At 39.8% G+C, this 15,914-nt stretch overlaps 1 protein-coding gene across 1 annotated transcript in view; it reads right to left on the reverse strand.

The window, feature by feature from the left end:
• The window catches only part of FNDC3B (fibronectin type III domain containing 3B), a 191,244-nt gene that overhangs the window by 71,311 nt on the left and 104,019 nt on the right, over positions 1-15,914 (reverse strand). Inside the window, exon 7 of the mRNA XM_085322314.1 lies at positions 4,202-4,260. Coding sequence (XP_085178440.1) covers positions 4,202-4,260 — 59 coding nt within the window. The remainder of the gene's footprint in view (positions 1-4,201; positions 4,261-15,914) is intronic.

The following is a 15,914-nucleotide window of genomic DNA, read 5'->3' on the forward strand; positions in this document are numbered from 1 at the left end:
GGTTTAAGTAGTAGCAACCTTTCTTCATTAAAAATATGAASATGTGAATTCTTGTACACATATTCAGTGATTTCTTGCTCTAGTCACATTTTTCTGCTGCTAAGAAATCAGCTTCCTTCAAAACCTGGACTAGCAAAAACTGAGATTAGATATTTTTAAAATTCTGTTTCAAATAAGACAAAAAGTTAAATATCATATATATATATATATATATATATATAAAATACAGATATGAGTTTAATTGTGACAAAGATATTTAGAGCTAGAAATCTATGTGTTCTACAATGTATTCAATAGGTCAGAGAACTGGATAATAAAAAGATCCAAATCAGAATGTTCTTTTAACAGACATTGCTACTATTTATCAGCTCAACCCATGAACAAGCAGTTTCTTTTATTATTATGGAAATAGGCTTGCATAATTGTTTTTCATAAATTCAGATGGACTTGGAACTCGAGGCATGATATCCTGCCAATGTTCTCTTGCAATGTTTTTCTCTCCGACTACTCACGAGGACACACGTATATATACTCTGCATATGGTGAAAGCCTTGGACTTTCATGAACTCCAACAATCTGTAAAAGGTCTTTTACCATTTCTTAAAATAAGACTAGGAAATCCTAGAAAATGGTAGGTTAGCATTCTAAGTTAGTGTATACATATTTCCACAGAGGGGATAAAAGTTAGAAATAGCTCCTAAGCACAGTGTTCCCTTACTTACCTCACTGAACTACTACTGATACAGGGTTCAGAGTTACTGCTGGCCTATTTCAGTGGTATTATGTATGTAGTAATTGCTGGAGCAGTTTTTAAAACAAACATAATAGATCATTAAATACAATAAATCTTAGCTGCACTGAGTACACAAACTAAGTGTAGCAGGAAGCAAGCATGTATGATAGAGTCAGGAAATACAAAACTCTACCAGTGCCGAAAGCTAGAACAACAGCGTTGTGCATGGCAGAGTAACAACTGATTTATTTGTATGAACGGAGATGCACAGATCCACTGCTCACAGACTAAGAGGCTCAAAGTCATCTCATGCTTGCTAGAGGTGTATCTCTTCAGTATCTTATTCAATGGCCAAGCAACCATTTAACTTTACTAACTTCTACATGGAGCAAAGAAAACTCGTTTTGCTATGAAAAAGGGTATAGTTAATAAGTGACATTAGGATGCACTGAAAACAACAAGAACTCCCCAAACAGCTCAGTGCCTCCAACTCCAATTTGTCCCCTGCACGCCCGGGAAAACAAGCGCCTTTTGAAAGGTGCTACGCAGCTGAACAGATGCGGACCAGCACCCTTCCTTGGATTTTCAACGCGGTAAGACCGGGACAGCTGCGGTCCCAACAGCAGGCCTAATGTCACTGACTCGGATGCCATTACTCGTTCAGGGTATTGTTCAAGTCAACTTTCAGTTACAAACGTCTTACTCTAAGTCAGGAACAGTTTATTGATCATTAAAGCCGCTCTCTTTCTATCCCACCAAAACCCAAGGAACCAGCGAGCTTCCTCGCAGGCTGGGGAGGCAGAGCTCTGGGCTGCCTTCCAGGCAGCGCGACCCGACTCGCCCGCTCGCAGAACTGCCGCGTTTGGTTTTAAGGGGGCTGGCTTTTCCTTCTGGCTACAGGGGCACAAAAGATTCTCCCCTACGGAGGTTTGTGTGCCTGCTGAAAAGCACAGTTAATTAGTTTCTGAAAACTTCTCAGTTTACGCAGCAAATGCCTGCTTTATACAGTACCAAAACTTGGTGGTGTAAATAATTATCTTATAAAAGCCCCTGGGAAAGGATCCCAGCTCCTCCACGACTTTAATAAGGTTACAAGACTGATGAATATCAGTCCTCGCAGGCATTCAGGTACCGAACAATGTTTCTGTACAACTTTCATTATCTTTTAAATTCCGGGTTAGCGTTCACAGCCATCGGGCTGCTCGGAGCTTTGTTGTACGTGTGAGAACTACACCGCAAGCAACATTCATTTACTCCCTCGGGGGCAACGTCTGACAGACTCGGGGGTCAAACGGATTCATGGTGATTACCAGGTCAAAATTTCACTTTTAAACCCTGGGCCTAACCCAGCAGTTTTAGGCAAAAAGCCCGATGCTTAAGGAGGAGCTGCCCCCGGCACTGCCGCCGCCGGCACGCGGGCTCCGGGAGGCGACGGCCTGCCGAGCGCCGCTCCGCCGGCCGCCGCGGCTCTGCGCTCGGCCCTCCCCGAGACGCAGCTTCAAGCTGCTCTTCCCTCGCCGAGGTGTTTGCTTCAGAGAACGCTTACCGAGTCTGTGAGGTTTCATTTAAATAAAAACATGGGGRAAAAAAAATATAGCTTTTTTGCTTCACTCCTCTTTGCCACTAACTTACTGTTTTCTGTCTGTTTTTTTAAACCGCCACTTCTTTCTACATAAGCATTTTTCTATACATTGTTTTACTTCTTTCATATACACAAAATGCTTACCAAAAACATGGCCCAGTTGACTACTTATACATAATATGTATTTCCACCATATATAATACTAAATACATGCACATAATTACTGAAAGCAGTCAGTGGCACATGATACTCATACAAGYTTAATCACAAATGTCAAAGTTACAGCAGAAGTCACAGAAAATCCCTGACATCTCCTTAAACATCATTACCATTTAACCAGCATTTATCATATTCTAGACTTTTTTTATTTTTTTWAAAAAAGATTCCTTTAAGAGCTACTTTTGAAACGGTGCACAGAAATTTATATTTTCCTATCGGTATTTTTTGCTCCCCTCTGCTTTAAGTACCCTGGGTACCAGGAATCTAATCGTGCAGAGCTCTGAACCCTGCAAAGTTAAAATAGCTGCTCTTGTTACCGCTGTAGATATATAAATGTGAACTATCACATTTTTCAGGTCWGCTCTCTAGATCTTTGTAAAAGGTATCAAGCTGTGCCATTCTACAAGCCGAGGCACATTCAGGTAGTCCCCGGCACGAAGCACTGACACAATATAGTAGCATAGTTTGGTGCTAACTGTGCATGCTTAGCYGCCTGCAAGCTAGCTCTCCAAGCAATCCTTTTCTAAGGGCTTCAAGCTTTATACTGTGTCACTTGTTTCTAAATGAAATAAAGTAATTTTCCAACTTGCAAACAGAAACTTGGGCTGCAGCCCTCTCGTATTTATTATCTCCATAAGTCTGACTTCGGTCTGGCTGGCCTGGCTTAAAATGGACACTTTCATAAGCAATGACAATAGCACCCAACAACTGAATACCTTTCTGATTTATTCAGAATGAAAGTATTTAAGAGAATAGGTCCTAAAAATAAAACCTCAGACTCTGCTCATGCATGCTCTCTCTCAGGTATGCCACTTCTGCAGCTTAGCAACTACCACTTCTTCAGACTTCCACTGCACAGTTTCTTTCCATCAGCTGTTCAGCTGCTACTGAACTCAGTCCTTRTAACAGCATTTTAACTATTCAACTTTTTATTTGTTTATTTGCTCTCTAGGCTTCCAACCTAACAGGAAAAGCCCTACATGCTTCCAGAGCAATTAGGATAGAGAACCTCAAAGTCTCTCTCACTGTCTCATGATTGCTTCTTCAAGTGTTTGTCTGGACTATTTAGGATCCACAGCTTTTCTTCTGACACAAACTAGAAAAACATCACAGGCAAAGGCCTCATAGTCAGATTTATTAATAACCTTGCTTGATTTGGGTCACACCCAAATTAAAGTTATTGCATAGTGATTGAATTTTCATCACAATTCATGTGCTTTCTTTTGCTTAAGACAAACTTGAATATAATTGCCATTGAATAACAGAATTAGCTTAATTTAATCATGATTACAGACACAAATTGCTTATGACAAATAAAATTAAACTCAAGAGGAAGGGGAGAGGAGCTATGTAAATCATCACAACTACACAGTGCTGGGGTCCTCATTTYACTATTAATGCCGACAGTCTCTTCCTGTAAACAGAGGACTGGTGCAACTCTTGCAGTGGGCAGAGGCCATACATTCCCACAGGCATAGAACATCCTTAGAATTTACGCCCACTGACTATATCCCTGAAAAGTCAATTAGATAAAAATATACAAAGGCAACAATCTAGCAAGCAAAAATTCAGAGATGCTCCCTTGCGAAATCCCCAGTAGATTGTGACAGAATGTACTCATCGAATTTGCTATTTTTCCTTGTATGTGGTAATTCTGGATCACATACCTGTGGTTTCTCCATTCCAGAAAGAATGTCTTGAACCCTTTTTGTTTCTGAATCATATTCTGTAAAATAGAGAATGTGGAAATAGGAAGAAAAATAAATTACCACCATTAAACAAAGATGTCACCTATATCAATATTCTTTTAGGAAGTTGTAAACAGGAGATACTGACTATCTGTACATGAACACCAAGCGTTTTTTGCTCTTGTGAATTTAATGTACGCAGTTACATAAATTCACAGTAAACGAATTTATGAGAACAAAGAGGAGCAGAACAAAGAGGAAACGAAATGACACATCACTGCAGCCGTTCAGAAAGGTGGGATTATTTGCTGAGGTGTCCTCCACAAACAGTGCTATTGGCTAAAATTTGGTTTGACAGAGCAAAAACATCCTAGTTCCAAGGACCAACTGCAGAAGAGGCTCAGAGGTTTCTACAGCTCAATTACTGCTGAACCTAATCCTAGTTTGTTAACTAAATATATCCTTACTCCATCAGCTGTACAGCTTGGCTATCTGCCCGCTCTCTGGTGCACCAGGCTATGGAGAAGATAAACATACATTCTTACACCCATGCCGAGCAACCTCTGGCCAGCTGAGCAGGGTGTCCATCCCGAGCACTGAGATTTCAGGCACACAGGAATAGCTACACAGCAGCTCACTGACCATACAGCTATCTGTCTTTAAATGGCATTATCATTTAATGGTCAAAGCTCTTGTAAGAGCCTCTCCACTATCAAAGTAGTCATTTCTGGCCAGGCTAATTGCGTTGCTGGACACACCATAATCCCTATTCCCTCCCTTACCCCCCCCGCTCTTACAGGGTCTACACACAGCATTATTAAAGAAGAGGGTATGAAATAGTTTGCAAAACTTAGCCAGATTCTTTTAAGCATAAAAGGTGCTACAAAAGTGATCAGCTGAGCAGTGGAACCAGGCTAAACCCCTTCCCAAAGTGTCCTGAGGTAAAACATGAACCTAAAGTAATGAGGTGACACAGAGCAGCTTTATCCCTTTTGGACCACAGCAGAGAGAGAGGCCTCATTTTCCTCTAGAGTATTCTTTAATGGAAAACTGGAAACATTTTTTGTCATTTAATCATGATATAAAAAAGTTTGCTAGTCAAAGCAGATAAATACAACAAGCATATACTTAAAACAAAATGAGCAGGATTTCTTTTTTAAAAAATAAAAGTTTTGGCACAGGAAGTAAAAGATATTAATAAAGAAAAACTAGCAAGATCAGATCAACAGCTTTCCCAAATGATCCCCCCAAAGCCTGACCTACTTCTTGTAGCTGAAAACGTGTCTTTATTTTTGTCTGTGACCTGCTTTTAAAAATGTATCCCTACTTCTTAAAAATTCCATGTGCTAGGATGCCAAAAAATAAAACTGGCTGAATGCTAATGGCAAAACTCCAGTGTAAATGCCCATCTCTYCTTAAAGGAATGCACCTTGGTGCACAGTATGAATGGCAGAACTCCCCGCTTCACACATTCCTGAATGCCTTCCCTTTCAGCCACTCTGAAAAGAAAAAAGCAGTAATAATTCTGAGCAAGAGSATTGTATGACTGTCTTCTTCCACAGTAGATAACCCTTAGAGTATATTAATAAAGTGTATAAAATGGCAGGATTCAGCCAGCGTAAGATAAAACTGGCTTGAAAAGTACACAGGTGGATCCAAATTGCTAAGGAAAAGGTTGAGATGTTGATCCAAAGAAAAACATCATTGAAATTTAGGGGGTTTCAGAACTCAGGGTTCCCCTCAGTATTACGAGGGAAGCAAACTGAGCCATGAAATCTTGGATCCAGACCTGGAAATTCTGTARGTCCTGTAGGCTTATCTCAAAGAGATATTAGTAAGAAGCAGCTTCTGCAGTCACAAAGTAACAAAATGCTGCTACTATTCTACTGAAAGTTTATGGTTATTATGTCACCCCTAATTACAACTCCCAGAAGCTGAGCATGAATCATTCTCAACCTAAAATCTCAAACATGTGGACTGAATTTGCTCTCCTCCCTTTGCTTTCGAGCAAGGATGCTCTGTGTYGCACTCAGTAAGAGAGAAAAATAAACGCTAAAGCCCAAAGAAATCTCACTTCCCTCTCCTGTGAAAAACGATCGCTTTGCACAGCAACTGAGCCCTCTGACCCTTGCAGCTCAGGGTTGAAGGTTCAAACTATTGCAAATACTGGAACTGACTTTAAGACCTAAGGGAGTAGAGTATCCCCAACAAATAAATTTTTAAAATGCACAGGAATCAAAGTCCTAGCACGGAGATTTTTGTTATTAGCTCTCCAAGTACATAATAATATGCTCAAAAGAGAAGGGTTTGACTACCAAATACACAGTGGCTTTAAGTTATGACATTTATGACCACAAATGTTCATACAGATAAACCRGTGCTAGAAGACAACTGAGATGATTTCTTTAAGGGTTAAAGAGGGAGGTAGGGGGTAAAGAGGGAACAGGGCATCGTAGAGCTAAGGTGTGAATACAAGGCAAAATTAATAACTGAATTTAAATTTGATTCTCACGGCCTAGACAGCTTGACACATAGATAACAACTACAACAACACTCATATGGATGAGCTTTACATCACATTTTCTAAAGAATAAGACCTATTAGATGATGTTCGTATGCTGACCAACTATGTCAGATGTTCCCCATGTTGAAGCTCCAGTGTGTTCACACATAAAAGTGGACAGGCATAACTGAACATTCATTCATTGCACATACACCTACCACTTAAAAGGTACAGACCAGCTGCCTAGTGTTGCTCATTTGCTAATACCATGAATCATATTACAAAAACAAAGAATAGATTTTATATTAAGAAGCATCTTTCACCACTAGCTTTGAAAACACTGTACCACACAGAAAGGACAGTGTGTGCCTTTGAGCCTTAATTAAAATTAAAAAAACCTTAAATATTAGGTAAAGCATTGTAAAAATAGAGCAAATCAAAATATTTGATTAAAAATTAAATACAACGAATGACTTGTATAGGAGAATCAGAGAATAAATCAGGTTAGAAGGAAGCATCAGGAGGTCATCTATCCAACTTCTTGCTCCAACAAAAAACAAGCGCACAACTATCCCATGGAAAAACTGGTTAGCAAAACTAAAACCATCAGTTTTGAGAAAGTAGCTCACAGAATCATTATATCTTACAGTATTTCAAACACTTACTTTCCTATTTCATAAGCCATAAAAATTTCTCAGGGTTCTATGGACACGTGATCTACTTTTAGTAAAAAAACAGAATTATTCACAGTCCTGAGCTAGACTAACCTACAGAGAACTGGACTGGTCATGAATCCTTCCCTCTGTAGAAAGATGGTCTTACCTGCCAATGTCTCCCGTAACCTATTAAGCATCAAGCTAAACATCCTTCTCCCAAGCCAACATGGAGCAGAAGYCCCTTTGAAATTGAAAAGGATACGGAGAAAAAAAAAGCATCTTGCACGCTCTACGCTTTTTAARTAGAGTTGGTGAAAAGCTTTTTCTCTTTCAGTAATGCCTAGCTCCTTTCYGTTGTCAAACATCACCCGCAGAGGTCTGTTCTACTGGATTAGCTCACCGGGACATTTAAGGATCTGGAGCGCATGCACCTCTCAGGTGTCACTGATGCAGTGGTGCACAGGTAGACAAGAACAAGACAAGGAAAGAGGAAGCCCTGATTTAAAACAGAAGACAAAATTTAGAAAAATRACTTACAACTCCTTGGGCAAAGGAGTAGGTGGGGGTGATTCACTTACTTAACACTGTCCTTGACTAAGAAACAGCTGATTTAATTTTAAYCTCTTCCTCCCTGTTCCTCAGTTAATTGAGCATTGAATATCTGACACTAACAAATAAAAGCTTTGTGCCTCTCTCTCACTCCACACTAACAAYGAGACTTGTAGAGACAAGGAGCCAGCATGAGCTGCTTTCCGTATTTGACGCTGGGAACTGAAGTTCAGCCATGTCAAGAAGAACCCAACTAACACGTCACATCATTGTCCCTTTTTAACTTTTCCCCCTAACATCTGGTCCCTACATCTGCCAGGGCACAACTTCTTCATCCTAGGAGGAAGCTGGGGGTAGGGATAAATTCCATGTGAACGCTCAACAGAGGCCTCCAAGGGACAGAACAAAAATCTGAGTTATCCTGCATTTGAGATATTATAGTGTCACAAACTAAAAAATCAAGTTCTCATTCCCAAGCTGTGGATTATTTGGATCCAATGTTTTGGGTTAACCTTTTGTAGCAGAGAAGTCAGCTGTAAGACCTAGACAACATCTAAGCTCATGTTATGATCATCTTCACCYCCTCCCCCCCAAAAAGTTTGAGTAATAACCAAAACTCCATAGATATCGTAAGAGTAAACGCCCCTGAAAAATAAGAAATACTTTTCCAGCAGCTGTTTGATACTGACAAAGCTTCAGTGTTAATTCTTGCTGAACTGAAGCCTTTTATTATATGCTTCTATTAACTTATGTCTATGTTCCTTCCTGCACGTAGAGTACAAATAAGTTTTCAGACCTTTCCAACAATACTTTTGAAAACCAAGAACAGCTTTAAAAAATAGAAAAAAATACTTGTCATTTCAAGATAAGTTTGAAGTTTCCATGAATAGTTTTCATGTTTGCATGAACAGCAGCTGTGTATGTAAATCGTTTGAAATAGCTACAAGCTCTAAACTAATTAAGATTTTCCCATTGCAAATACAGATTTTAGTTTTGTTCTGCATTCTTTCCTTCACAGAAAGGAAGAGGTCCAGCTCAATACTTAGCTTCTGGCCACAGACAGTATTTACTGTTTCAACGGCCTTCCCATTCCAAGGGAATGACATCAGCACTGGTGCTTTGCAAACTTTAAGTCTAACTCTCAAGCAAAGCTCCATGCTCACAGATATGCCAGTCATAACATAACATGCCTTCTCAGAATTTATTCCAGATTTATTGGGGCTGGGACCAGCTTTTATACTAGGAAAGATCTTTTATCAGTCACGTACAGCACAACCTACCATTCGCAAAAAACCATACATTTCAGTTCACAGTACATCTCCTCTGTCAAGTACCTATTGATGTCAAAGTTTCAGACATAAAAAGAACACGTGGACTCTATTTAAGCTTTTAGAAATAAACAGTGAAAAATCCTTATACAACAAAGAACCTAAAAATTAGGATGTCATGCTGCAACTGAGTCACAGAAAACAAGACTAGAGTGTCACAAGGTCACCAAGTCCATACCCCTACTCGAAAGCAAGGTCACGTTTGATCTTTTTCTAATCAGTTCTTTAAAAATTAAATATTAAAAAAAAAAAAAAAAAAAAAACATGGCCATGGCAATCTTGCAACCTTTCCTAGGCTAGGCAATTTATCTCAACACCTAACTATCATCACCATTTCTGCTCAAGTTTACCTGCTGCTACTTGGATGTAATACTACTTTATTGCACTGGGGATAAGTTTATCATCAGCTTCTTTATTTGCAACCTTTCACATATTCGGAGGCATCTTTCTTTTCAAGCCAAACAAGTTCATTTCTTTCATAGACTGCATCTACCAGATCGCAGATCACATTTACTGCTGTCCTACAGTTTTTTTCCTTTGTTCTTTTTTTAATTTGTCTACACTCTTCTGCAGATGTGGTACCAGCATCAGTGTCAGTGCTCTAGCTGAGGTCTTAMCACCACCTGGTGAGGAGAGACATACCTGCTCACACGGTTCATTTGGAGGTTTTGTTCCCTCATCGTGAACAGSGCAACTTGACATGCTTATTTAGCAGCCTACTACATCTCCCAGCCCTAATATGCAYAGTAAAAAAGCAGGTGTGAGAATGACTGGCTACAATACAGTACTTTTCCCTCATCTTGATCAAACTGTTCTTTTGTTTGTCAGGTTGTTTTGGTTTTTTGTTTGTTTGTTTGTTTGTTTTTTGGCCAAGGCCATTTGATCATCATGTCCTCCTTCCCTTCCCCCTTAACCACCAAGCACTCTCAACCCTATCACAGCCTGATAAAGGCTATAATTTAATAAGAATCTATTTCTATTCCATTTTTCAAGTTCCTAATGAAAATATTGAATAAAATCAGATCGAGGACAGATTCAGGCCTAATCTAATCTGACACAGCTTTCCAGYTTGTCCAGGAGGCAGCCCAGTGCAGGACCGGGTAGGGATGAACTGCAAGGAGATGTGCTGCCTAATAGGCATAACAACGAGCAAGAGCAAAGTCTAGTGTCAACCTGGACACTCAGTGCTTTATGCACCTCTGTTCTGCTCCTTTTTTGCAATGGGAAAACTTGGAAGCCCTTYATAATCAAAAACTTTTGAAAGAAATATTTATCTTCAGTAGAGTCAGTAACATCATACTAAAATATAATAACCCAAGGAAGATCACTAATTAAGCCTACAAATGCCTGCATGAGCTTTCAGTTCTAAATGCTAAATATTTCAAATTTCTGCTAAAGACACAAAAGCTAATAAAAACATTAGAAATACAACATGACTGCAGCTCCCATGTTAAAGCTAAGGAGCTGAACATTTTCCTGCTTTGAGAAAAGATCCAACCATTGAAACATGTTCAAATTCTTAAAAATAAAGAACTAAATGTTGTGCACAAGCATCTCCCATAAGTTTTCTAAGAACCTTCCTACTCTTGCTTTCTTAATCCTCCTGCTAAAATGCTTCATTCAATTTTATGAGCTTATCTCCCAGCATTCTGCTTTAAAAACTAAACCTGACATAGACAGCATCCAAAACCAAGTCACTCCCTAAATAATTGAAGTTATAAAAAACTCAGCATAAAAAAATAGAAATATATGTTTTCAGATTTCAGTAATAATAATAATAAAACCTTAGCCAGGGTATTGTATGCTTACAATCCTGTCTCACTGGGAATTAAGGCAAAGGATAATTAGAGTGTATACCTCAGCATCCTTGTAATTTAGGCATGAMTTTAATTATGTGTTTCAAAAATTTTCCAGGCCATAGTGCACATCTATTAAATCAATAGTTAGTATACTAACTCCTACTGCTTTTTTCACTATCAGTAGGGAAAATACCTGTAGTACAAAGTCACTTTCTGGCTTGTCCCTCTGTTTCAAGTCAGCATTCTGCATCTATCTGCCATCRCACGGCCAAACATCAGATGTTCCCACATCAAGCAGACGTGGAAGCACCCAGATGTATGTACTGAAGTCACTTCTGCTAAAATTTGTTTTAAAATTAAGTGCAAGTTCATTCAATTCTCCCTCTCCCAATTTTGTTTTGCTGTACACTTTTTATTGGAATGCTGTAAGGAGCATAAGACCAGTTGCACTGACAAGGGAAATGAAAGACTGGATGCAAGGGACAAATGGAGCGGGTAAGTGACATGTTGGTTTTGTTTTTTCTACTTTGTTGCTGCTACTGCTGGGACACAGCAATAACAACTCCTACTTTATTGGCTAAAGATCTGAGTGAATTCCTACTGTGAACATGCAGTTGGTCCACCAGAAGGCAGAGAAAGGTTTTCTCAGTAAAAATATGGTATCCCCATCTATATCACATACATTCTGTATCTTAAGAAAGTGCTTTGTACCTCTTACAAAGAAGATAACAGATGCAGCGCACTACATATGGCTGCAGCTGGCTGTTTTGAAGGAACACCAAACTAAACAGAAACAGAGAAAGTGCAAGTTAAATTTGCTAGAACAAGAAACTGCACTTACACACAGGAACTCTTTCTGCTGAGCTCCCTTTCGTATTTTTGACTTGCTTTAGCTTATCTTCCCTGTCAAAATAATTTTTATATCTTAGCCAGCTTCTCTTTTGCTAATATATAACAGAAGCCTGCATGCTACTCAGGTTTGAAAGCACAGAGAGATCTTTGCAGATAAACACAGGCTGCCACTTGCAGTGGCCACCAGTCTTTCTTTTTCTAAAGTAAGCTTTTAAAAACAGCATAGCTCTCATACAAAAGTAGCTAACCAAGAATAACTATTTAAAATTCTGTTGATTTTTTTATTAGCATAATCTAAATGCTACAGGCTACAGTTTCAAAGAGTTCTTCCAAGCTGTGCTGGCACGGGCAAAAAGCACTTGTGTGAGCAGGCAGGCAAGCAAGCATCCACATGTGTGAGACAGGTAACGAGATGCTTAAGCCTCTCCCTACTGGCAAATTCTCACGTGTGTAACATCTAATAGTAAGGTTGCACAAAGGAGCTTGTAAAAATCTGAGTTTCTCACCTTTTGGCCAAGGCGGGAGATGTAGAGCATAGCTCCATGGGTTACACGCCAAACTGGCGTGAGAGCAAACATCGGCTCAGTGCCAGGACTCACAACAGTCAATTTGGGCTACGGGCAGATTTTGAAACAAATTTTTCTCCCCTTTCTGTTGCCCCTTCTGTAGAAGCATTAGATATTGTTACACTGTATGGCGTTAGAGTTTATTAAGGGTAATAGTACAGATTGAAGTAAACGAAAATAGAAAGTGAGGCACAGTCATTCCTTTCCAGTTAAGGAATGATTTCAGTCATTGTCCCTTCTTGCACCTTGTCTGGTTTGACTGCTGAGACCTGTTACGATGTAGCACAAAGGTTTATTCGGGTTTCTTCCCTTTAAATAAGCATTAATTCTTTATCTTCATTTTCATTTCTATCRACTTTCTTCTGTATCATTTCTGATTTGCTTTGAGTTACATGTTTTTCACATATCTTTAAGACATTCTTCTACCTTTTCTTTCAGGTGTTTAAAAGTCTATTCAGAATTGCCACAGAAGTTGTTCAATTTGAACAATAATACTTCTGCTTTGACAATGAGACTGAAARGTCATCTTACAATTTTCCCAGAGCTCCTGACTCCCACTTTCAGGGTAAAAAAAGCCTAATGCTCCATTTCAGCTGCAAGCTTTGCTAGTACACAGTAACCTTTTCCTAGATGCAATGAAGTTCCAAACATCTTATGATTTCCTATGATAGCTGGAATGTGTGGTGTTACTTTATCCTTAATCCTTTCATTTGTACACTGCTTCATGCTTTCCTTCTCTTGCTTCTCCTCACTCCCCGTCACTTCAGTCTGTGGCTGCCTGTCTGTCTCTCCTTCATTAGTATTCACGAGCCACGGTACAATCTGGCAAGACAGTCCCCGGCAGCCCTCCAAGTCTGATGAACTAAGTGGCCATTCAAAAGGAGAAGCAACTTCTGCAAAGATCACAAAGTTACTATTATTATTATTACTATAGACTGCCACAAATGACATGGTCATAAAAGCCCTACAGGTTTCTCCAATCCAAGTAAGGAGGAGGAGGGGAGAGCCAACTGACTGGCTAAGAYAGCCATCCTTCTTAAAACGTGAAAGGCCTCAACAGCGACTCACAAGGGTATCCCATTGATGCCAGCTGTGAAGGGACATTATCTGGAATTCACAGATTTTCTCTCTGMAATAAAAGGTTCCCTTCAACCCCAGCAACTCATTTCTCAGCTGCTGGGCAAAGCCAGAGCCTAAAAATAAATAAACAAATAAACAAACCCCACACATCCAAACAATAAAAGGAGGTGTCTCAACACCTCTTTTCTCCCAAYGGAGTTTTATGTTGATGAAAAGCACAAGCTTGACAGCACCAAAAATTACAGCCCTGTCTTGACAAGCATGCCGCAGACAGCATCTCACTGCCAGCTTGAGCAGCAGCAGACAGCAAGCGCATGGTTTTGTCTCTCTTGCCACTTCACTCTTGAGCCTTCCTGTTGAGATTGCCAGCTGGTCTGCCAGTCTCAGAGGTGATCCTTGCACTCTCCAAGAACTGAATGGAAACCAATAGCCCCTCTAAAGCACAGGCTCTTACAAGTCCCCACTGCTACCAGTCTCTGTGGCATGCAAGCCCGGGTCCAAAGGGTGAAAGGCTTTTGTATGTATGCTATGACAATCAGGAAATATTTTTTTCAGAAATAATATCTCCAAGGCAGAGAGACAATGCCATCTGTATTGAACCTAATAAAATTCACTTTTTTCCTCAATCTTCAAAAATACAAGCACATGATAAATAGCCAAAAAAAAGCCTTTGATAATCCGCCCACTGTACAAAATAATAGCATTTTTCTGATCAAACAAAAAAACTAGCAAAATAACCTGCAAATCTGCATATTTGCACAGGAACACAATCAGACAGCACAACCAAAATGAACTCCATAGGAGCTCCAAACTTTGTCCGGATTAAACRGAGCTCTGCAGCCAAAATTAACAATCTCCCTGGCAATGAACCTTGTATAGCCATTGAGTTTGTCACAGCAATATGAAGGCAGGGGAGCGCTTCCCTAATGCAAAGGCACGAAGCTGCCCAGTATAGTCTAAGAAACTCTCAGAAAATAACCACAGGCTAAATTTTGCCCCCAGTCACAACTACTCAGCCTCACTTGACTCTCTAAATTTTACTGGGGGGGAGGGGGACAGAAAGTGCTTTGCAGTGCTAGATTTTAGCAATAACCACTGTATCTCTCTCTAAAACAGAGCACAGCAGGTTATTAGCCCTTCAAGAGAAAGTAAGCATGCAGAACTCTCTCTAAAGCAGGACAAAAGCACAAAACCGTCACCTTTATCACCCTACCTAACTTTAACATTTACATTAAGTTGAAATATTTCTGCATGTTTTAAAAGAAGTTATATTCCACTGGAAAATCTTTTTAAAAAATAACTCCAAATTATAATTCTTGGCATATTGAGTCTGTTCACAGAACCAGCACCGGAGTTCTTTACTGTCAGCCTAGACGAATGGCTACAGAGCTGCAGTATTTCTGAATGAACCTCATCTTTGCTTTTCTGTTAATCCAGAATAACTTATCTATTCCCTTTTTTCAGACTATGAGATAATCAGATTGCAGTGAAGAAGGGAATATCCCAGTAATTTGAGAAAAGAACAGCTTTTTCATTACAGTCAGCCCAGCCACCRCATCTCGGAGATGGGGAAGACGAAGAGCTACCTCTTTAACCCAAGCCAGACACCTCTGAATCGAGAGGTGAACAGAAACAAACCATCTTCGTTGTGACAGAAGACGATCAATTTATTTAAATAACCACAGGCCAAATTGTTCTGCACTTGAATCTGAATGATGAACTATGACTACCTGCATTAGAATTTCATTAAACAGACCGTACATTGAGGAACCCGCGTGACAAGAATTATGAACACAGGAGCAACAGAACCGAGTTTGCAAGGAAGCAAATTTTTTGTGCAAACGTTGGTTATGGCTGGGTTCAGCTTTGCATTTGCAGGCACTCCAGCTGCTCCCCAGCTGTGCCTCCTAATCCCCTCCAAGAGCTCCAGCACACATCACAGCATGAGAGCCCGGCGCTCTTCAAAACCTTATGGCACATTTGCTACTAGGACTGGTTTTTAACCACGTGTCTCCAGTGAATTCAGAATCAATCACTTTCCCCGGTAGGTGTCAACTTCCTACAATACAAAATGTTAAAAAGTTGACATGTTATCAGTGCCTCTCAATTCTGTGCTTCGAAGAGTACGCTCAAGATAACGGCTAAAGAAACCAATCTACTTGTCTACACCAATTAACCATAACTGAGTCAGAAGAACAGCCCATGTAATTTGCACTACTGGACAGAAAGAGGACAATATGCGACCTCAAGAATTTACACGATCAGCTTCACCACTGAGAATCTTTCCAAATACTTAAAATAGCTTAGAGAAATATCCACCTCACTGGAAAGGCTTCAACAAGGCTACAGGAATTTCAAC

The sequence above is a fragment of the Rhea americana genome, unplaced genomic scaffold (genome assembly GCF_003343005.1).
Source record: "Rhea americana isolate MKP2758 unplaced genomic scaffold, rheAme1 scaffold_76, whole genome shotgun sequence".
Taxonomy (NCBI): Eukaryota; Metazoa; Chordata; class Aves; order Rheiformes; family Rheidae; genus Rhea; species Rhea americana.